At 43.7% G+C, this 24246-nt stretch overlaps 1 protein-coding gene across 1 annotated transcript; it reads right to left on the bottom strand.

Annotated features, from left to right (window-relative positions):
• Positions 1-2620: 2620 nt before the first annotated feature.
• On the bottom strand, positions 2621-23902 carry LOC124719756 (ankyrin repeat domain-containing protein 65-like). Its single transcript, XM_047244956.1, has 4 exons — positions 23886-23902; positions 14591-14954; positions 11238-11384; positions 2621-2818 (listed from the first exon to the last, which is right to left on the bottom strand). Exons 1-4 carry the CDS (start codon positions 23900-23902, stop codon positions 2621-2623), a joined length of 726 nt encoding a protein of 241 aa, XP_047100912.1.
• Positions 23903-24246: the final 344 nt, after the last annotated feature.

Raw genomic sequence — 24246 nt, 5'->3', positions numbered from 1 at the left:
ACTCAGTCGTATTCCACGCTAAACTGCAGCAGCGACAGAGATCTCGTTCAGACGCCGACTTCAGTTCTCCAGTCGCTAGGCTGGAGTGAGAGCGGCACTGTTGCAGGGACGTCGCTGCTGAGGAAAACGGGAAAGGAAGAGGGGTCGATGTCAGAATCCCAAAGTGGGAGGAGGGAAGATTAAAGAGAAAGGAAAGAGAAATAAACGCGGAAACACTATCTAATACAACGTTTCTAGCGATTGACAACCCAGTTTGGCCCCACCCGATTCTGCCGAAAACCCGCAGAAATTGACAGGTATGTGGTATTAACTTCGGAGACAAACAGTACATTGCTTCCTGTGCGGTAAATGTTCCCCACAAGTAGTATTGCTGTGTTTGGGACAGAATTGTACATTTCGATTTGCAGCTTCAGAGTGAATAATGTAACACTTGCTGAAACAACCTGCTGGACACCCAGTACTTGCGCCGACCAGAGCGAAAACTTTCTGAGCCGAATTACCTCTCTAAGTGTGCGTCATCATGGTTTGGTGCAACTTACTGAATTGCGACCTTCGATCGTATGAATAAAACGGAGAATGTACTTTACACTCGAAATTGTGGAGAACATTCTCAGGTTCGCACGAATAAAGCGAGTCGGAAAATATACTTCACCGGAGAAATTTCTCAGCTTGAGTAAATGAGTGGGGGGAGTCGGTAAAAGCATCCTCCGATTTCGTATGAATAAAACTAGAGGACCGAATCACGAACCGAGAACATTCTCCGTTTTTTGAAGTGTGCTCTGTAGCATAACATCGAGCTGAGTAAGTTCTGTTGACGTCAGCTTTTACAGACTTTTTGGTAGTAAAGGCAGAGTTTATATTGTCTGGAAGGCAAGAAGGTATGCATACCCGAAGAAATACAGAAGAGAGAAATCGTAGAAATTTCTGCGAGTTTTACAATAAAAACATTATTTGCATCTCGAATTTCCTTCCAAAAAATCATGTAAGAAGAGATGAGCAACCTTTCAAACGAAGTGAAAATTAAAATGTTTTTGTTGCTATTTAGCAGACTCAAGTTTTCACACTGATGTACGAGAAGACTGGTATACACAGAACACCTGTGCCGCTGACGTTTCCGGATATTCATCATCATGTGTTCTCACACCGTAGATCTTAGACTTTGTTAAGTTCGAAATATAGGCGGATCAGAAAACTTAACAGCTGACTGATTACAAACCTAGCGATCGGTTTCTCGTAATGAACCCCACGGGCGATCGCTTGCGTCCTTGACACGCGAGCACACCATTCTGCGTCGTATTTAAACAAAATTATCTCTTCTTAGAAAACTCGGCGATAGTTCCGGTTTGGAGTCGATGAAAAATGATGTAATTTTAAGATTTCATTCACATAGTGTGTTGACCTAACTTCAGTAACAGACAAGGTTCGTACGAGTCGTATATTCAATACGATCGCAGAAAATGCGTTTATCCAAATTGTCTTTAATCGTCTTAACTATTTGTTGCCGCACATAAAAGTGAAATCTAAACGTAGTGCAACTCTTTACAGAACACACTGACGCCAGTTCCATCTTTGTACACTGAACGGTTTGCCTGTTTGAGCGAGCTGAATGAAGTCTGACGTTACGCGTGCGTTCTGTACGTGGCACGGCAGACGACACACACAGAGAGGTGGGCAGGAAGTGGGAAGGAAACTCTCTCGTCTGAGAATACGCTTCCAATTTTAGATTCGTACGAAATTGAGAACTTTCTGAGAGAATATTCTTTTGCTCTGATAATCTTCTGCGGAGAAAGATGTCTTTTTATGTATACGACTACTTATCCTCACGATTTCTCCCCATGAATGCGAAATCGAAGGGCGTACCCACGACATAAACTAGAGCGATTGTGGCGGGAAGTGGCAGGTCATACCACTCGCAAAGAACTGGGAGTAGGCAAACCAGGCATCATTCCTTGATAGAGAAAACAGAAAACTGGCGACAAACTGCTTTCAATAAACATTTTAAACATAAGAATGCATTCGCGTAACAACACAATAATTTAAGTTCTTGGATTGGACTGAGATGTTTCTGATACTTCCTTTTCTTAAATCTCGCCGTATTCTTTCACGCAGTTTCGGTGTTCGCTCAGCAGGAACAACGCAGCCAGTCTCCCTCGTCTGTCTCGATTCGGTTCTGAGCCAAGTCTTTGCTGTTCGTAGGGTATTGAAGGATCGTTCCATAGCCACCGTTTCCGTGGAATAGTACTCAAAATATTTACTGCTTCTATAATGCTAGAGAAAAGGTTCTTACCCTAGTGAAACAGAGCAGCGACCTATAAACCACTTAATTTAGAGTCAGAGACACACTTTCTCCTCGATCAGTTGTACTGAATGGCAATGGCCTTAAAACCGTGAAGCTTTTAAAACAACTCGGTGTTTTTATGGAATTTCAGTGCGCTACTTTTGCACATATTCAGGGGATGTAGCTTGTTCAGAGCAAACGCTGGAATACTTTCAGGGGAAACTGAATACTTAACGGAGACGGGAGTGATTCGATATACGGTAATACGACCGAACGTCACCAGCACTTCCTCTCGTTTTAGGTCGAACATTTTCATTCGAATTTTTCCTTACAAACGAAAGGTCAAAATTTAGTTTCCACCTCCGGTCCCCCTGCAAGAGCAGCCTGTGCTTCTGCAATTAATTCCACGCTCATCGTGTCTCGTTCACTTAGGTCTGCACTCTGATGGTCGATAACCCACGGCATGTGTTCACCCACCGGCTTACACTGCAGGACATCCACAACAGGTACCACAACTCTAGAGACCTCGCTACTACTATTCTGCGAAGAGAAGATAAACTACACCTACGTTGTCTTTAACATGTGGATAACTGAAAACCACTTTCTGTTACTTGGTAAGTAATTACATCTGGCTAATTTTTTAGAAATTAAATGCCATTATCTCACACACTCATTACAGATTCATACACGCCATGTAGTAATACGCTTATTCTCCTGTTCTTCATCTGCAGCATAACGAGTACCACCTTCCTGCCACCATTAACTCTGCAGTCGACTGCCTTTCATCTGAAAACAGAACATGCCCTGCTCGAAAGCTGCCTTTGAGATGCAGGGATGTGTCTTTCTTTCTTTAATTTGATAAAAATGATATCTACAAATTCCTGTACGAAATGTAGTTCGTCTACATAGATCGGTTACTGCTGCTACGATGGCAGCTTATCAACATTTAAGTGAGTCTGAACGCGGTGTTATAGTCGGCGCACCAGCGATGGGACACAGCAACTCCGAGGTAGCGATGAAGTGGGGATTTTCCTGGACGACCATTTCATTGGTGTACCTACAATATCAGGATACAGGAAAACATCAAATCTCCGACATCGCTGCGGTCTAAAAACATCCTGCAAGAACAGGAGCATCAGCGACTGAAGAGAATCGTTCAACGTGACACAAGTGCAACCCTCCCGCAAATTTCTGCAGATTGCAATGCTGTGCCATCAGCAGGTGTCAGCGTGCCAACCACTCACCGAAAAATCATCGAAAAGGGGTTTCGGATCCAAAGGCCCACTCGTGTACCCTTGATGACTGCACGACACAAAGCTTTACGCCCGTCAACACCATCACTGGACTGTTGATGATTGGAAACACGTTGCCTGGTCGGACGAATCTCCTTCCACATTGTATTGAGTGGATGGACGTGTACGGGTGTGGATACAACCACATGAATCTATGGACCCTGAATTTCAGCAGGGGACTGTTCCAGCTGGTGGAGGCGCTGTACTGGTGTAGCTGGAGTGATATGGGACCCGTGACAAGTCTAGATACGACCCTGACAGGTGACAAGTACGTAACCATCCTGTCTGGTCACCTGCGTCCAGTCACGTCCGTTGTGCACAACGACGGATTTTGGGAATTCCAGCAGGACAATGCGACATCCCGCTCGTCCAGAGATGCTACAGAGTGGCTCCAGGAACACTCTTCTGATTTTAAACACTTCCGCCGGCTGTCAAACTTGCAGCATACTGTTCAGAGGACATCTCCACCCCCTCGTACTCTTACGGATTTACGGACAGCCCTGCAGGATTCATGGTGTCAGTTCCCTCCAGCACTACTTCAGATATTAGGCGAGTCCATACCACGCCGTGTTGCGGCGCTTCTGCATAAAATATGTCGACTTGAACAGCAGACTATAGGTGTGTGTCTCTAGGTTTACATCTACTCCTTTTCCTGAAACTGGTCCTCTAGCTTTAGACTTATCTAATACGACTGTAGGGCAAGAATTATTCGGATTGCGTTTATTACATGCTGCGTCACTAATCAATGTAACTGGAGATCCATAGTCAATTACCGCGGTGGAATTACGTGAGTCACTTGATATCTTTATAATTGCATGATACACATTCTCTTGTGGCTGTTCTTTTCCCTGCAATAACGTGTCTCTTATATCTTCCAGTGTGCTAATACGTTCTGTTACTGTGTTCATATTGTAAAAATCTGCAAACTGATTAAATCCTGTTTATTATTAATCCCTTTAATAAAAATAAAGTGGTCCCCGTGCCTTAATGCTCTGGAAATACTAATGTTCGTGAAATGGTCCCTCTCCGTTAATAATTTTCGTAGCAAACAGATCCTGAAATGAAAATATCTTACCGCGTAATGTAATTGTTTGGCAAGGAGAGGCGCCTACTCGCTCATAAATTATTTTGCAGAAAGCTTCGTCGATTTCGTGCTCAGGTGAACGATGTCAAGTTACAAATGTTGTTTACATATGTGCTCAGGTGTACTCAGAATACGTTACATTTCGTTTGAAAGAAGTGTGCGCAAGTTGAGAAAATTGTCTCCTCCATTATTGTGCACTAGCTACAAAGTTATCAAATGAAGGAAAAAATTAATTCTGGCATTTTTTTATCGTTATTCTGCTCAAAATCTCATGAGACTAATTGTGATTATATTGTCTTTTAGTCGCAGCAAGTATCTATCGAAGCAATGTCTTTTCGTGGTTTTCAGACACGCAGCTGTTGCCCTGAGAGTACGCAGCACGCTATGCAGCACATGTTGGAGTGTCTTCCAGCACTCGTGACGTTGTAACACCTCACCAAGTGAAAGCGTCGTATCGTGATTGTCTGGGAGGCGGCTGAGAGCAGACTTGGTGCACTCCGTACGTGTCAGCAACAAACCCAGTGACAACTCAGAGCCAGACCGCTCACAAAAGGTACCTCCATGTTACTTTTAACAAAATGTCTGAAGTCGCCTAAAATCACGATAATCGATGCGGCATGTCGTGGTAATCAAAATGTTAATAATACCCCGAAGTTTCTCACAGTCCAGAGAATAACTATACTCGAGTCCACAAATGTGCCGCTTTCACAAAGTACGTATATTCTGTTACGATACAGTGAAAGAAAATAAAGCTAAGACGTTTATACTGTGTGAGAGAAAAGGAACATTAAAATATAGTAATCATTACATGTACAATGCATTGTGAAAATATCGATAGGCAAACATTGTTATGAGTCTTCTTACATTTTACACGTGCGTGAGTCGACCACTCGTGTCGTTATGCAAGAGTACAATAGTTATCTCTGCAGAGTGTATGTTTTTACATACTTGAGTACACTCGTGGAAGGATACAGCCTGAAGGGAAGGACAGGAAAGAAATGTGAACAATATTTTACTGCTGTAGAGGAAAACAGAAATTATCACATTTGTCTGTCATCTGTCAGTCATAAAACATAAACCAAATGAAAATGTATTCCGAAAACTTTAACTTATGCACACGCCAATTACTTATAATTACCCCAAATGCAAAATTTAAGTAGTATCAAGACGAGTACCTAATGTCTGTGAACAAGTAAAGTCAACGTGCAGAATGAAAATAGGAAATTATCTCTTTCCGATGAAGTCGATTAACTATAGGCGAAAAACAATGACAAATGATATTATCCTGTGAATGAGAAGAAAACTGATTAGCTCAAGCAAAGTCACAAATTTCATCAAAGCAAGTACATGGCATGGCTATAAGGGTCTTCAATCCTTCACGTTGCCGTTCACAAAAAGATGCATTCTGCTGAATGAAAGTGTTTATCTTCCCGTAACTTCATAGCCTCGTATTATCGTTCTGCAACACCTTGTCACAGGCCGTCAGAAATAGCACTCGTCAGAGATACGCAGCAAAACACAATCAACAATTCACGCACCAAGGCTAAAAACATCATGTAATCCGTAACAACTTGTAGCATCAATATGCCACACTTCATATCATAAATCATAAACGCCTGAATAATAGTCATAAAAAGTTCGCTATCTTCACTTCCTATTATTTCATCACATCTTCAATATAAAATTCCATAATTCATTGCTACACATACTTCATCTATAATTAATCCTTGTCTTCACTTCACATACGACATCTATAGTAAATCTCTTACAGTCAGTGAAGAATCCCTGATTGTACCGCCGTGTTACAGTATCTCAGTGGAAGATGCTGAAATTAAATATCTCCTCCGACTGTTGAGAGTACGTGTTGTGCCTGTGCAAATAAATGTACTCTACCTGTTTTCTCAGTACTGTCTGGAATCCGTTACTGCATGCTTCTGTACGTTATCCTGTAAGAGAAAATGCATTACGACGCACAAAATTCGATGTTATTGTTTCTCATGTTGCTTTTATCTTCTGTGATGCCTTTTCTTCTTCGAAAAACTCATTGCTGTCTTCTTTGGCGTAACCTTTGCTTGTAAAATGATGTATTCTAAAGAGCTGGGTCAGTTATGTTAGAACATGACGTGGTATATGCTCTGTAACAATCATTGTATCGGTTACATAAAAGTCGTAAGGCAGTGAAAATGGACGTACGAAATGGCTTGTACTTGTAGTACTGTATCAGGAAAAATATTTTCGTCATTTACGTGCGAATGAAAGAAAACCCATACAAACAGCTTGACTACTGTGTACAAACGGTTGATGTCATACGAAAATGAAGTACGTGTCGTCAGAACGTAATTGTTATATGTCGGTATGGTGGTGTCATCATTAAGGAGTAGGAAGTCAACCAATTATTTAGTGAACGGTTTTATATAGGTGATGTGATGAAGACTACTCGAAGCTTTCGTTGTGAGTGTTTCAAGATGTCCTGCGTTCGGAAGTGGGATTCGTCGAGTCCGAAATTGTCAGTTATAAAGTAATACAAATTTCTGACACCTGTTCTTTGCTTTACCAGATAATGGATGTGCTCGAACTAAAACTGTTTGTCGAACTTGAGATATTCGAGTGTGATTTACCTTCTTTTGTAGCATTTCCTCTTCTCACCTGCCTCTTTTGTATTAGCCATTGCAATGTCAATGAGTTCACGATGACGTAGACGCCGTGGCTTGGGGAAAGAAACAAGTTCTTTTATTTTGACCGGCGGATTTTTATTCTTCAGAACTAAATGTGGCGAGAGCAAAGTTGAATCAGTAGGAAGTGTATTAACGGTGTGCTGGGAAATCTGTCCCATTCAGTGTGTTGTTGGGACCGTCTGTTGGTGCTTAAAAGCTGTCAACCTTGTCTTCGATTACCCACCTGCATTGTCGGTAGCAAAAGACGTGTCAGTGGAAAATTGTGTACACCATTGTGTGTTGTTGTGCGCGAAAAAAGCTCTAGTCTGTTAATTTCTCGTTCGTCCATTGAAAAGCTCGGCTGAAACTGTAATGCCGGTTGCTGGTGAGTCATTATACCTGATTCACATTTTTAATTTTACATTCTGCTACCTCAAATGCTATGTCCTGATTCCTATATGAAATTCAGTAATAGAGCTGTTCTTTATCAGCAGGTTAACGACCATAGTGTGGCTGCCACCATTTACTCTGCCATCGAGTGCGTTTTATCTGCAACGGGAAGGTGCAGCAGTCGAAAGCTGGACTTGAGATGACGGAAAATGAGAATCTGTTTCGTTTGATAAGTAATTGCATCTGGTTAACATTGTCAACTTTACATTCTGCCACTTCACATTCTGTCTAGACGTTCGTATGTAAACAATAGTAATAGAATCGTTGTGCAGTTCTTTATCATGGGGTTAACGAGGATCTTCTCGCTGCCACCGTTTACTCTGATGTCGACTGCGTTTTATTTGTAAAGTGAAGACGCCCTGCCCGGAAGCACGCTTTTAAACGTACACAAATCAGTACCTCCCTCTTTCTTTTGGTAAGAAATTACATCTGGTCAATATTTTTTTTTTTTATCCCGCCTGGGGGGAGGCGCGTGGGTCTGCTCCTGAAACCGAAAGGTTGGACGAATGAAGGAAGTGAGTAGGAGCAGAAAAAGGTAAAACTCGTCGGTACTGCAAATAAGTAAAAGTGGTTTACTGGTGCATGGATATATACAGAGGCATGCCTAACTTTGTACGTGGGTGCGAAGCCTTAGACGCGTCGTAAGCAGAGCAGAGCAGAGCAGAGTGCCGACATGGAGCGCAGTGTCCCGGCCGCCTGCCCTTTGATCAAGTGGGCTGAACGCGCAGAGCCGCACAGCGCCGGCCGGCTAGAGGCCGCTGTCAGGCGTGCCGCCACCTTGGGAACTTGCACGTACGCCGTGGCAGCCTAGCTATCGATACCACAATTTTTACTACATTTAAAGTGTTAAAATTTCGTGATAATAACGGAAAAGAAAAAGGTTGTTATCTAATGTCGTATTACCAAGACCTTGGTGAGTGTCTCTGCTGTTTCTTTGCGATAGTCTATCGTTAACTGAAGTCCGCGGCAGGCGCCTCTTGCTCTCACACTGTGGTGACGTCACAACACCACCGCCCACACACGCTGGCCCCGTTGCCTCTCACCGGAACAACAAATCAACACTTTGAAGTCTGGAAACAAACAAACTGAAAGGCATTTACTACAAAACATCTTAATACACAACTAAATTAAATTACAATTTTTTATAAATAATTTGTATACGTAATTGGCTTTCGTGTGAAATGGTTCAAAGCATTCTGGGATGCACAGCGCAACATCACACACTGGACAACAGTATGTTGTTTCTTTCCTTTCCCACACTCCAGTTTCTTTTTTAGCTTTGCTACCAGACACTTTACACCATCTCCACGGCCTCGCTTTGCTGTCAGTTGGAGGAAATTGTTTTCCAAAATGTCGCCCGGTTAGTCTGTCGCCTGCAGTCGAAGGCTCCCCCCCTACTTGTTCCTTTCCTGCTATCGTGGCCAGTGTTTCTCCAGAAACACACATGAGTTTATCTGCAGGACATGGTTGCCTGTGCAGCATTTTATACATAATATAACTGCTTACTACCCCCCGAACGAAAATTCTGTAAATAAGTAAGTCGTATCTAGGACTTGCCTACATGTTTTGTATTATTTACAGTCTGATATGTCACGTTAACGATTTATTTTTTTGAGTGATGTAGTGGCAATTACTAATTATTCTTACAACTTTCAAATAATTCAAAATGAAATTCACGCTTTACTTCAATCCTGTAGGCGAAATTTGTAACTAATTTCCGAACACCGGCTTTTACGAGATTGCTTTACGGAAAAATGTTTCCAGTTAACCCACAATTTGTACCGAGCAATGAAATGTATATTCACCGATGTTATGTGGAGGAGGTTACAATTTAATGTCCAGTATCCTCTGCCAATTATTTTGGGACGAGGTAGACCTTTTACTTTCTCACTTACAGTGTCACGGTCGGAAAAGCTGACAGGGGCTGCGTCGTAATCCTGCACAGTTACTCACACCCCGCTGTGGTGTGGAGTCTGTCAGGCCTCGAAGCCGACACTGGCGAGGCGTGCGTGCAGACGGCTTCCGTGTCCAGACCTGCAGGCAGAGTTTGCAGGGCGCCACAGAAGGGAGTCGCGCCTTCTGAGTCTATCGCCCTTAAAATACAATTAAAATGTCGTGCGCTGACGAAGTCGCCTTTTGCTGTCTCAGAAAATACGGGACTCGATGGCTGAAAAATCTCACCCTTGGAGCTCTCTTGTTTGATGCGGAGGGAGTGCAGAGGTTTAGAGAGGTGACCACAATCGCAACGCCTTTGACAATGCGTCCTCCCGGCTCTTTTTCTACATCCTTTAGTAACTGTGTTCGTGAAGAGTTACTCACCGCAAAAGGCGCAAAATCTGCATTACGAAACTCTCCACTTGGCCGGTGGCCACCCGAGCGAGAAGCAGAAGGCGTACTTCTGCGCATGCGCGGGCGTATCGAATCCCTCTGCTGAATCTGTGATGCTGGCACCGTTTCTGCCTCCAGACGGCTGTCGCACTGGACCTGTACCGTACGTTTTTGACAGTTCGGTCACTCTCTTAATAGTAACTGGTTCCAGAACAGAGAAGCGTTCCGTTCACACAGCTAGGCCAACAAATTTAATTACCATCAACGTTCATGTCCACTGTAAGGTACAGTGACTGTCACAATGTATCTGTGAAAATATATCATTTTAGATGTTTTAAACAGGTAAATGAAGTCTAAACATGAAGATGAACAATCTTCAGGGCCAACATTTTAATCAGAGTAATTTGTTTTGCAGACAAATGACATATACAAATTACACTGAAATCGGCCTGCTCTCTCGCAGGCGAATTGTTCGATATACTGAGTAGCCTCTAATTCGCATCGTGTAGCGTGTGCTTCGCATACACACATTTACCAAAAGACATGGGACATCCTGATTAAAAAATAGTCCGATCGTGCATGTGTAACGTCAGTCCCGGATGGTGCGTAAATATTTAAGCGGAATGTCTCAGCGACAGAACATGGAATTGCACGTCTGCTGGGATAAAGTTGGACGTTTTCAGGTGTAAACCCATCCCTCAAAAGAACTGCCGTAGCGTTGTTTACTTCTGCATGGATAGTAATGACAGCTTGAAAGTCAGCTGATGTCATTGAGAGACTTGCTGCAAAAATAAAACATTACATGTATTAAATCATCCAGAGCACTAATTTTAACAGAGGTTGTTATCGAAATAATGTTTAGTGTTAGTACATAGTGGATTGCCATTAGACAGATGTAGCGTGCTGTGACGTAACTGCGAAACTGCTGGGAGGGCGAGAGAAAATATCTTTGTAATACTGGGACATTAAATGGCAGCCGGACACCGGTGTCTGCCATCATCACCGACTTTGAAATTGTTGAGTACAACTGGAGCAGTAATCGCTAAACAGTATTACAGATTTTATGTCGGAAGTGATCGTCCTGATTTAGTTTCGGCCCCCCTGTCGTGTGGCCGGTCTTTTCTCCGCCGCCGTGGTCGGACCGCCCCTACCGCCTGCTCCCGCCCCGCCACATCATCTGCGCATGCGCGGCCCTCTGCCGGATTCGCTGCCCGCATTCTGCGTCGCTCCCCCACCTGCGAGTTTCCCCTCGGCGACTGCGCCGGCCGTTTGCGCGGGCTGTCTGACGCCACCTGTTGCTGTTTGCACGTGAATAACAGTGTCGTAAGCGTTTCTGCCTTACAGACAAGACCGAATGTTTACACAGGCTTTCCTTACGTAGAGAATAATGCAACATGTTACAGATACGTTGCTCTTTCCAGAAACAACTGTTTCTTTGGCGTCATTTTTATCGATGAAATTCGGATCTCGGAAATTCCTTTGTTATCTCGTGATGTGGCGTGCGGAGACGCGCACTTAAATGGAAACCAGCGCCGTAAACTCATCGCTGTGAAACTGGGCTTGAAACGCATTTGGTCGGTACACACCTGTCTGAAGCGTATTTCACAATGCTCTTCAACTTCTTGCACTGATACCCGCGCTGTTGGTGCTGCAGAGGAAAGGAAAGGTAACCTGAAGCCTGTTTCTCGTCGCTCTTGCTAAGCACAATAATATTCCCAACTTATTTTCTATTTATGGTTACGGTCGTATTCGGTAACACTGTAACGGTCTTGGCATAGCTGATTCCCCGTTCTACCCTAACAGATTCGAAAAGTTCGGGTCTATTTGTCACTTGCAAGTCTAAGATGCTGTCTTCACGACTCGTTTCTCAGATTAATGGCCCGAGGTAGTTTTTGAGTAAAGCACTTGGATCAGTTTCTCACGATTCCCTGGCCCTGCCTTCAGTCTCAGCCACCTATGTCGCCCACTGCAGAGGTGGCAGGTTAAAGGTTCCACCTAGAACTGTAACATGGCGAGGAAATGCACGCCAGATGTTCTCCGGGTTTCTTACTTTCCATTCAGAGCTCTTAATAGACGAGTAGTTCAAAGATATTTCTAGCATCGCGACTGCAACAGGAAAAGGCCGGCACAGCTGTGGTACTCAAACTGTCCTCCGCCACACACCACAATGTATCTGTGAAATTATCATTTCAGACTTTCCGAATCCCTAAATTATTTCAGAAAGGCGTTATCTTGTGAATTTTGGAGCAGTTTTGACACAAAGCGGGATGCGTTACATTTTATCTTCATTTGCACTATAAATACGATAGCAGATCTGGTGCAGTTATTGTTTACAAGTCTGAAGATAAAGATTTACAATATTCAGGACCAATATTTTAAATTGAGTTATCTGTTCTGCAGATAAATGGTATGTATAAATTACATTGAAAACGACCTCCTCTCTCGCAGGCGAATTGTTTGATGTACCGGCTAGCCTGGATTTCGCATCGTGTAGCGTGTGCTTCGCATACTTCGGAACAAAATTTTATTTCTAGACTTTTCTGTCGCACTGAACTGAGATTTACGTATTTCGATATCAAAATAAATTTTAGCCATTTCTCAGATACCAACCACACACTTACAAGCACTAGTTTAAATAAATGCGAACACGTTTGAAAATATATGACGTCCGTTTCGACAGCGGATGTCTGCCGTGAGTGCTATTGTGTTTGACGATGCGAAGAACGCAGATGGAGTTCTGGGCTGTTTTCGGTCTGCAGACGCGTGCCATACCGTTCCAAAGTGCCGTAATAGCAGAGTGCAACAGGTGAATGGCGTTAGGCGCGATCCGAATTTTGGGGAGTCACCGTTTTTTTAGGACGCTCTAGCGCGGTCACCACTCGGCGTCAGAAAATCACTGCTGATTGCTGCATGTTGTAGAAGAGTTTGTCCAATTTAATTTTCTGTTGGGTTTTCAACTTTGAGAAACACGTAGTCTTTGTGAAATAAATGAAAATCTGAGAAAAGTCGGAAAATTTTGAGGCTTTCGTTGTGAACTCCACATACTACAGGGCAGGAAGCACGAAATTTGGATTTAGGAGCCCAAAACATATGATTATGGAATCGCTGAGGAAAGATCTGCCGCAGTTTCTTACCAATTGGTATTTTTGGTCATTGCACGCAGGGTGGCTCTGGACAGTTACTCCTAGATATTTTACGGTAGGTAACTTGCTGTTTCCAGCAATTTGTGATCAGCAGTGTAGTTGTACAGTAGTGGATTTCTTTTCCTTTGTATACACAATATATTACATTTATTTATGTTGAGGATCAAGTGGCAGAGCCTGAAGTATTGATCAATGCCGTGGAGGTCACTCACCAAGTCAGTACTGTCTCCTGGCGCCGCTGCTTCCTCACAGAGAATGTTGAGGAGCTTCCGTGTGTAACGCCGCCACATGAGGGCCACAGAGGCTCTTGTTCAGAATGCAGTCTGCCACTTTGGTCACACATGCACGCATGGGGATACCAAGTCTAATTGTATCACAGCAGACAGGGGAATGAATGTTCCAAGTGTGGTCTGCTTCCAAAGCGTGTACAGAGACGCAAAAGTGTACTTTGGGAAACTGTCGAATAATTCCAGTGATGGCTGCATGTCTCACGCGATTGAGTATAATTCTTTGAGAGATGGTAGTTTGTTCTGTAAGAGCAGCAAGGGAGGTGTTTAGGAGTCTAATGATTTTAGGTGGTTCTTCAATTCTCTTTATTTGAAGGTGAGCTGGCAGGAAGGCTGCAGATGGTGTGAGCATGATGTGGTGTGAGCACTGCTACCAATGTGACATTGCAATTAAACAGGAAAAGTACTTGTGCAGTGCACGCACAGAAGTGAATTCAGTGTGAGGTCGCAAGTGAAGATACATTCTAACTGAACAGCTTATATGGCAGTAATTTGAGTATGGTGCAGTTCGCAGTGATGTGATGTAGCACCATAGACGCTGCTACCAAATAGTTTGCAGTAATTAGGTAATGTAGCGGACTGGTGGGAAGAAGTGACGTTATTGCGGTTGGGCGACGTGTTACACAACAACCAGTATTCTCGCATTTGTGTCTTGGAAGAGATTGGGTGTTTACATTTCGAAATACAGGCGGTTGTGAGAGACGTCGGCTGTATTCTTGTAAGCTGTTTGAATATTGTATGTGAGACGAGAAACACAAGAGAGGGAGAGAGAAGTGGAGTTTATTAATGATTGAGTGTTTGTCAATTGTTGCTGAGCTTTTGCAGAAATTGCTTGTGAAATGTTTTACAGAGTGAATTCTGAAAAGGAAGGTTTGTCACGTTGGTTTACAGATATCTCGTGTTGTTGCAGTAGTTGTGGTGTTACTGGAGTAATTGTGTGGACTGCAAAAGGTAGAAATGAATAGAGAAAGAGATTCTTTTTTTTTCAATTTTTTATTTTAATATCATGTAGAATGAAGTACAGGATGTCATTTCCTCTGGTGGCGCGTATTAACTCTGTGTTAGCATCCTTACGATCTCCTGATGGTTGTACTGCCTGGCGACGTCCAGGGGGGTCCTCCCGTCATTAGCCCTCACCCCCCTGTCGGCTCCGGCCTGCAGCAACGCAGCCGCCGCTTCTGCTTGGCCACTCCATGCCGCCCAGTGCAGCGGCGTCTGCCCACACTGACTCCTGGCGTTGGGGTCGGACGCCGCAGAGAGCAGCAGCCGCACCACAGCCGCGTCGCCTCTCAGTGCAGCCCAGTGCAGGGCGGTCCCCCAGACCCCGACCCTCGCCGCCACGTCCGCCCCAGCCGCGAGCAACGCCCGCACCTCCTCCACCGCCCCCCCCTTAGCCGCCTCTATCAGCCTCGTGCCCCGCTCTGCATCAGAAAGGCTCCTGCACAAAACATCGACACACTTACTCTCTACTATCGAGACACACACACCAAATGAAAGAAACTGTCACAGCCGCAAAACTGCCAACAATTCTGAATACACTTCTTCCGAGCGACAAGTCACAAATCTAGAAATCTCGCTTCTGCGATACGGGTTAACGAGCGTATTACAGACAGATCCACAGCACTAGCCCATAATCAAAAACTTCACCCATCTCCCATTAAAAATAGGTGCACTCCATCTCTTAACAAATTCATTTGGCACATTTCCTCATAATTCACTCCACATATCCGCCTCCTTTCACCTCGGCATGCAGTTGCTACCCAATCCTTCATCTACATTCAAACACACCCCTAAAACTACCTTCTCTGGGTACCAATCCCTTCAGTCACTTAGGAAGAAAAGACTAGAAACTCAACGCATCTGCAAGTACTGAAATACAAGTTCCTCACCAGACAGCTAAGTGATTCAGACCAGTAACATGGAAATTTCCTGACGTACCGTCAAAAATTATAAAAGTCACTGCTTCGTACACAATAAGTTGGTCCACATATTTGAAATACAACAAGGATACCAGGTCGACTCTCCCTGACCCACACACACACACACACACACACACACACACACACACACACACACACACACACTACCCACTGCATAGTAATCGTCACATGTGCTCATATAATCATGCATGCAACAAGAGATACATCCACTGGAACATTAATTTCCATCTGCTTACAAACTTTGCAACCCACCATATGGTCTGTGGCAGGCGGTATCCTGCACAACTACTATACTCAGTCATGTTAACTTTGTGTAACTTTTTGCATTTTCTGAAAATTCTGGACAGAAAATAAGTTACACACCACTACAGAAGGCGTAAAACTTTACATTTATACTTAAAAAGGTCTAAGTAAACTTAAAGTGTACACCAGCTACGCTGCTTCCGAGTAAAATTTCTGTTTCAGTAGTAGTACAAAGACTTAAACCCTAACTTTAGACCAGTCTCAAAAAAGTACTGTATTTCCTGTATCTAATGCAATGCATAAATTGGATCATGCCAGAAAGAAATCAGGTGCCTGTAAGAAATACAAACAGAATGTTGATTCATTATCGCATGTTCACTTACAAGTATCAAAATACTGGTATAGATCTGGCATTGCTGAACTTGAACCAATGTCGTGAGAAGCTCTCCCCACAGCTGATGCAAGTTAAAGGCTGATCCCAAGCGAGAGAGCCAGTAAGAAGCTCCAAGGACAAGTGAAACACCAACTAGAAAGTACAGAGGTAATAAAACTGCTGCATTTAGTACAAAATAATCAATGTAGGTGGAGCAGCAACCATATGAAACAATAGTAGTAACTGGTACATATAAAAAGTTCTCAACTGACTGCAGTCATTTCCTCTTTCCGTTCTGCTCCCAAATTGAGCGAGGGAGAAACGACTGCCTGTATGACTCTGTACGAGCGACAATGCCTCTCACTCTATCTTCACACGCCTTGTCTCAAGTGTACATTGCCACAACTAGAATTGTTCTGCAGTCAGCCTCGAAAGTCGGTTCTCTAAATTTTCTCAACAGAGTTCCTCGAAAAGAATTTCGCCTCCCCTCCAGTGATCCCGATTCGAGTTCCTGAAGCTTCTGCGCAATACCTCTGCGTCACTCTAAACTACCAGTAGCAAATCTAGCAGCTCAGCTGTCAATCCTTTAGCTGTCTTCCTTTAATTCTACCTGTTGCCAATACCAAACACTCTAGCAGTACTCGAGAATAGGTCGCACCAGCGGCCTACATGCAGCCTCATCTACAGGCCAACCAGTCTTTCCTAAAATTCTCCCAACAAACTAAAGTCGACCTCCCGCCTTCCCTACCACAGTCCTTTCACGCTCGTTCCATTTCGTATCACTTTGCGAACTTTCGCTCAGACATTTAAGCGACGCCTCTGTGTCTAGCGGAACACCTCTACTGCTGTACCTCAACACTACGTGTCTGTTTTTCCTACTCACCTGCATCAACTTACGTTTCTCTACATTTACAGATGGCTGCCATTCGTCACACCAACTAGAAATTTTGTCCAACTCGCCTTGTGTCCTTCTACACTCACTCACGACGACATCTTACTGTACACTAGGGGACAATCAGCAAACAGCTGCAGATACCTGTCCACCAGACCATTTATGTATACGGACAGCAACAGCGGTCCCATCACCCTTCTCTGGAGCACTCCTGCCTCTGGCGAACACTCGCCACTGAGGACAACATACTGGGTTCTGTCACTTAAGAGCTGAGGTCCACCCACCTATTCCATACATTTCTATCTTCTTCAACGGTCAACAGTAATCCACCGTGTGAAATGCTCTGTGGACATGTACGGATATGTTATTCAGAGATGATTGACAAGCGCACCACATCACAGGAAAATCTGCACAATGCAAATAATTGCGATCTTTGGGGTAAAAATGGCTCAGTCACCTCTATTGCAATCACAGATTGTATTAAAGAGTCGGCACAGAAAGAACTGGGGGCTAATGTTGCCCGTCTCAAAAAGAAAGGATTGTAGTTTACACACAAGTCAGCCTTGCCGCTATTGGACGCATCAGAAAGGCGACCGAAAATAAACCACACAGTTTGCCAGAACCGCCAAGAAAGTGCACTACGAAATTTGGAGTATAAATCCATCATTGCAAGCAGCTTCTCAAAATACGTAATTTGATCAACCATAGAGACTTTTGTATGGCTAAAAACTAGTGCTGACATTACACAAATTAGTTGTTGCCGTAAAAACAAAAAAATTATTTTCCTTGGAAGAAAGCTGTTTAGCGTAAGACACTGCATGATATGCGATTTACTTGCAACAGACCTCTAAGTAAAGGAAACATCCCTCTAGAGAGAAGTGATGACTGACTGGCGATGCAAATACTTGATACAAGTCAGGAAATTAACAGAACTCTTTTCTATCGACGAAACTTGGGTGGTGAACCAATGACATTCCTCTTAGAAGACGGTGACAGGGTCGTGACATTGGCACCAAAATGGACAATATGATAGTGGAAGCAACAGTGGTGAATGTTGTATCCAACACTGGGTTTATTTATTGGTCTACATCAATGTCGTCTTCACCAAAATATTTCCCATTACATATTATACATTTATTCCAGTGGTTCTTGCAATGCTTAAAACTGTTCTGGAACAATCCTTATGGTAGCGTTTAGTTCTCTCAGATGTGCAGTTTGAATCTCATCTCGTATGTAAAAGACAGCTCTTTAAGGTTTGTCTTTATTTTTGAGAACAAAATGTCACACATGGAGCGAACGTGGGGCCGAGGACATCACTACAGTATTGTTTCTAGCCAAACATGCACAAGCACGCAATGAAGTGTGAGCAGGTGCGTTATCGCAGTGCAGAAACAATGAATTGTTCCGCCACAAAGCCGGACACCTTTCCGTGTTGCTTCAAGCCATCGGGGTTGAGCTGGTGAGAAGTACTGCCTACTGGCCGTTTCATCTTGGGACAAGGAGTCGTGGTGCACTGTACTGTTAAAACCGAAGATTACTGTCAGACACGTAACATTCACATTTCTGTGGTCTCGGCCATCTGTCACCGAGACGATCGAGGGTTGGTTTATGCATCGTTTGGTTCAACTCTCAGTTCGTCTTCTATTATGACCTTCTCGTCATCCTCATCTTCATCTTCTTCGAAAGGTTTATACCAGTCGTAAACACCTATTTCACTCGTAGTATACTCACCAAAAGCAGTATATAATATTTCTAAAACCACGATGCATTTTAGTCCGTTCTCATAGCAAATTTTAGTACAAATGCGGTAATCCGTTTTTACAGTAATACTCTTAAAATACCAGTAACCTTTCTGACACCTCACAACACACTAAATAACCGATACACACAACGTTGTACACACAATGACAAAAAGGAAGTATGAATCTGAGTAATAAAACGCGTGAAATGGCGAGTTTCCCGTTACTTCTGAGCACTACTCGTATCACAAGAATGGTTGCGCTTCAATCCACCCAATCAAGGGGAACTGTTACCTCTTAGAGCAAACACAATGGAAGAGCAAGTCTTCAGTTGTCCGGTATAATTGCACCACATTTCGTTTATAATCGCTTCGGAATATATCCATCCATTTACGAGGGTATTGTAGATGAAAATGCATACAGGGGAATAGGTATTCTGTTCTGACGTATATTTGTAATAGATGTAGCAAGCCTGGCTTTTGATTTCTGTTCCTGTGTTGATGTAATTCACTCCACAATGTTCTGTTTCGGGTGAGGTCTATCGACTGTTGTCTCGCAGTGGTGCCAACTCATTTACCTAAAAATGAACGCTGCCCGGATGGGTCTGCACAGTGCGTCGCCACCGATTTAAGGCGCGCGCCGCGGAATCGCCGGCACGGCATTTCGGAACCGAGGCATATAGGAAAAGCAGGCCGGCCATTCCGGCCCCAAGCGAGTAAAAAACTCGCAGACGCCCTCGGGCGCCTCGACGTCACGGAGAGGAGAGGAGGCTGCAGCGCCGAGCATTCAGCTTTGAGACAGCCACGAGCAAGGCTCGCTGTAACTGTGCCGTGGCACATTGCATTAACAGTGCTCGGACGACGACGGACGCTACTTATCACGCTTTTCCCAAGGATGAGCACTTGCGACGTGAATGGATGGTTCGATGCAAACGCAAGGACAAAGTGAATGTGGAAACTGCACGTGTGTGGTCAGCTCATTACCGGCCAGAAGATTGTGAACGGGATTTGAGAAATGAGCTTCTGGGGTTACCTTCAAGAAAGAAGTTATTACCAGCAGCAATCCCCTGCATAAATATTCCGAACTGGCGTGGACAAGAAATTGTGGAAAGCGGCGATGCAAACGAAAGGGTAAGACGTCTGCACATACATAACACTTTCAATAATTGAAACTGAAAAATTACCGTAATAAAAACGAATTCACATAAATGCAATGCTTTTTGACGCATTATTATATTGCTTTACGGGAGTGAATGACTCGCTATATTGTACAGGCAATAAATAATGTTGCTCCAGTGTATTTGCTTTTCCTCCTGGATATAATAGCTACATTTGTCTTAGAAATAGCCGTTTTTTTAAGTATTCTCGATATGTTGATTATTTTAAAGCTAGTATATAGTTAAAATGACAAAATCATCATATTTCGCGTAATTTGTTTACATTTACTTCTGTAACAATAGCTGATGCTGACCAGTTGACTTCGCAGCGTAGTGGTATGGTTTCTGACTCCCATCTTGGAGGTTAAGGGTTCGTATACCTGTATTTCCTCTTACATTGTATATTTACATTTTATCAAACTGGGCTATTGCAGCCGCTTATGCCACTCGTATTTAATCGCTTTTGTCAATTGATCTGATTTTTAGTGAGAAATTAATGCAGTTGCATAGTAATGTTTAGGAGTAGTAGGCCTACTCGGTAAATAATTTTACGAATAATAAAATTAAAATTAAATTTATGCTTTAGAGATCCGGAAGACGTGCACAATGCTGTGGAGTAAGAAGTTTGGAAAAGCTATCTCTGACAGCTTTAGAAACTGTGCCGCCGAAAGAAAGAAAGTCGACCGAACCGCATGTACAGACTGCGTTCATGAACCCACTGAAGTAGTGAATAAGAATTTGGAAATTAAGGAACTGAGGGCCGAGACTGAACTTTTAAAAAAACTGAATGCACAGAAAGAAGCGGCACTAAAAAATGTGATGCAGCCTTACAAAGTAAAACGAACTATCTCCGACGTGTTCTTTCGTCGAAGCGGGCAGAAAAGTCATCTGGCGTGAAAGCAAAAGCCGTATTGCACAAAAGTGTAAATAGTGTATTGTCAAAGTGTTTTACACCGGCACAAATAAGATGTCTATTAAATGAAAATAAAAGGGCAAAGTGGAATTCGGAGGACATTGCCCATCCATTAACTTTAAGAGCTCTGTCACCTAAAGCATACACTTATTTGCGAAAGCGAGAAATTCCTTTGCCTTGCAGGGCAACCCTTCAGAAACTGACGAAGGAATTTAAATGCAGAGCGGGTATTCTTTAAGATATCCTGTGTTCATTGAATGAGGGGTCAGCAGACTAGAGCCACTCCCACCTCGCATTTACATTGATGCCACCCTTACCATCTGACACTCCACTGGGAACTGCTGAGGACGTGATTTTGAACGTGGCTCAAAATTTTGTCTTTCTGCGCTGCAGTGCATGGCAAACGATTCTGAAAATGTGCGCTCGCTTCATCAGGTAGAATACTAACGGTACTGAATTACCAATGTATGATTTGGCACGATACGAAATTATACTGTGGGACCTTACTTCTTCCACGGGGTGATTAAATGGAAATACGTATGCACATATTCTTACTAACATCGAGCCTATTCTTCTGGAGGTAGTTCCGTGCACAACCGACAGTGTATGTGGATCGAACACGACCACTGCCCAGACTCTTCGCCTGCTCCAAAGCGACCAATGAATGGAAAGTTTCCTGGCCGTTGTATGGGACGGAATACTGCAGTACAAAGGCCAGCCAGGTACCCTGATATGACACAAATGGATTTCTTTCTACGGGGAGCACTGAAAGATAGAGTCTGTCATGAACGCACTTATGTCAGATGATACGCGCCAGACCACACGACAACGTATCATTCAATGTAGCTTGTCCAGTACATCTCTCTCGCTCAAACAGCGATTCCAAATGTGTCTAGCAGTCGATCGTGTGCTATTTGATCATATTGTTCATTAAAATGTGAAACCACACTTCACTAAGGAAAGTATTTAGTTTGTGGATGACAAGGCATCAGTTATTTTGAATACATGTTTAGCTTATTTAAAATCTATTCCGTCTACGTACAATTTCGAGTAGTTTCTGATTTCTAATTGACAGCAGGCCTTTTGCGCTGTAGAACCACCCGGGTGCTTCCAGGCAGAGACAGGCTGAGCTGACAGAAGGTCATGGGATAGCGATATCTACACATACAGATGGCAGCAGTATCGCGTATGCAAGGTATAAAAGGGCGGCGGGTTGGCCGCGCTGTCACCTCCACTGAGGTGACTCCTGGGAAAGGGTTTCCGACGTCTTGATGGCCGCACGACAGGTTTTAACAGACTTCGATTGCGGAATGATAGAGCTTGTCTATGACTTGATATTTTTAAAATGTGCAGTAACCGATGTATCGACATAAAATAAAATACCGTTATCTGCTCCCCATGTATCGAGAAAAGTATGGATATATCAGCGCAAAATCATCAACGTGCCGACCTATAAGAATATGGGTTGCACGTTGTAAGTACACTCCCGGTTTTAGAGCTGTTCGTTGGAGTATTGATTTATTATTGGATACTCTGTACATCAACAAGCTATCCCCCTCAGAGCAAGAACTGAAAGGAAAACGACGGATGTCCACGCCTCCCGACAACCACCGTGCAAGCTGCGGTAACTGCATGTAAGTGGCACACTGAAAGGTGCCTCGTGGGTCCATCGTTCGGTTTCGTCACGTATCGCATTTGTCCGCAACACTTCACGTCGACTTCCCTGCTTTTTCATTTCTGCAAACGCCATCAACCCTGCAGCTGTAGCGCCAGAACTGGGTCGTGAATCTGAAAGTTTGCCATTTCTGTTGGTAGCGCTGGGCGCCGATTACGCCAGCAGTTCCCTGAGTCCACTGCAGCGACCAGTTTTGTCGTTTAGATTTTTGTTCATTTTCAACGTCTGTTTTTGAAGAATGTCGATGTGAAGAAAGAGCACACTAGTTTCGATAAAAATTGTGTAACGCAACTGGTGTCCCGTTTCTTCGCATTTGATATTCCATTCAAACCACCCCTCCCCCCGGGGCAATGGGTGTCACATATACTTGCCTCACATAGTCAAAATTAAACACTGGACCTGATGAAAGTTCAAAAAGCGACAACACTCCTTTACACAGTGAAAGTAAAATTATGCCTCAGTACAAATTCAAAAAAGCAACTTCAATATTTTCCGAAAACTGTGAAAAAAATCTAAATTAGAGAGACTGTCTTTAGTTGCCGTGGCGAGAAGACGTATTTCTAGTGATGCAGAATGTTGTCTGAATAATACACCACTGGCCATTAAAATTGCTAAACCACCAAGATGAAGTGCTACAGACGCGACATTTAACCGACAGGAAGAAGATGCTGTGACATGCAAATGATTAGCTTTTCAGAGCATTCACACAAGGTTGGCGCCGGTGGAGACGCCTACAACGTGCTGACATGAGGAAAGTTTCCAACCGATTTCTCATACACAAACAGCAGTAGACTGGCGTTGCCTGGTGAAACGTTGTTGTGATGCCTCGTCTAAGGAGGAGAAATGCGTACCATCACGTTTTCAACTTTGATAAAGGTCGGATTGCAGCCTATCGCGATTGCGGTTTATCGTATCGCGACATTGGTGCTCGCGTTGGTCGATATCCATTGACTGTTAGCAGAATATGGAATCGGTGGGTTCAGGAGGGTAATACGGAACGCCGTGGTGGATCCCAACGGCCTCGTATCACTAGCAGTCGAGATGACAGGCATCTTATCCGCATGGGTGTAACGGATCGTACAGCCACGTCTCGATCCCTGCGTCAACAGATGGGGACGTTTGCAAGAGAACGACCATCTGCACGAACAGTTCGACGTCGTTTCCAGCAGCACGGACTATCAGCTCGGAGACATGGCTGCTGTTACCCTTGACGCTGCATCACAAAATGGCTCTGAGCACTATGGGACTTAACTTCTGAGGTCATCAGTCGCGTAGAACTTACAACTAAGTATACCTAAGGACATCACACACATCCATGCCCGAGGCAGGATTCGAACCTGCGACCGTAGCAGTCGCTCGGCTCCAGACTGTAGCGCCTAGAACCGCACGGCCACCGCGGCCGGTGTGTTTGCATCCCAAACATTTCCCCACTTCTTACCTTTCCAAGTCTTGCATGTCATCCTGACGTTCTATTTTTTTCTGCTTTGTTTCACATTCTCTACGGAGCATACGGATTTTGATATCAGCATGTGCTGCATTATTAATACTATTATCCTGGACACTAAGTATACAATTCGACACTGTCGATGATGTTTTCAGTGTGCATGTAGCACATGTAGGTGTGTGTCATCTTATATGTAGCGTTTTTAAAATTTTTTTACTTGTAGGTATGTACTTCCTGTGTTAAATTACGCGTTATTACCCGCATGATTTGTATGCACGAAAATTGAAAAATTTCTGTTTGTTGCCTGCCCCTGATATAATTTCAACACTAATTCTCTCTGTCTTCCATGACTGCG

This window comes from Schistocerca piceifrons, chromosome 11 (assembly GCF_021461385.2).
Source record: "Schistocerca piceifrons isolate TAMUIC-IGC-003096 chromosome 11, iqSchPice1.1, whole genome shotgun sequence".
In the NCBI taxonomy this organism is placed as follows: domain Eukaryota; kingdom Metazoa; phylum Arthropoda; class Insecta; order Orthoptera; family Acrididae; genus Schistocerca; species Schistocerca piceifrons.
The sequence above is the reverse complement of the archived record's forward strand: the minus strand, read 5'-3'. Positions and strand labels throughout refer to the sequence as shown.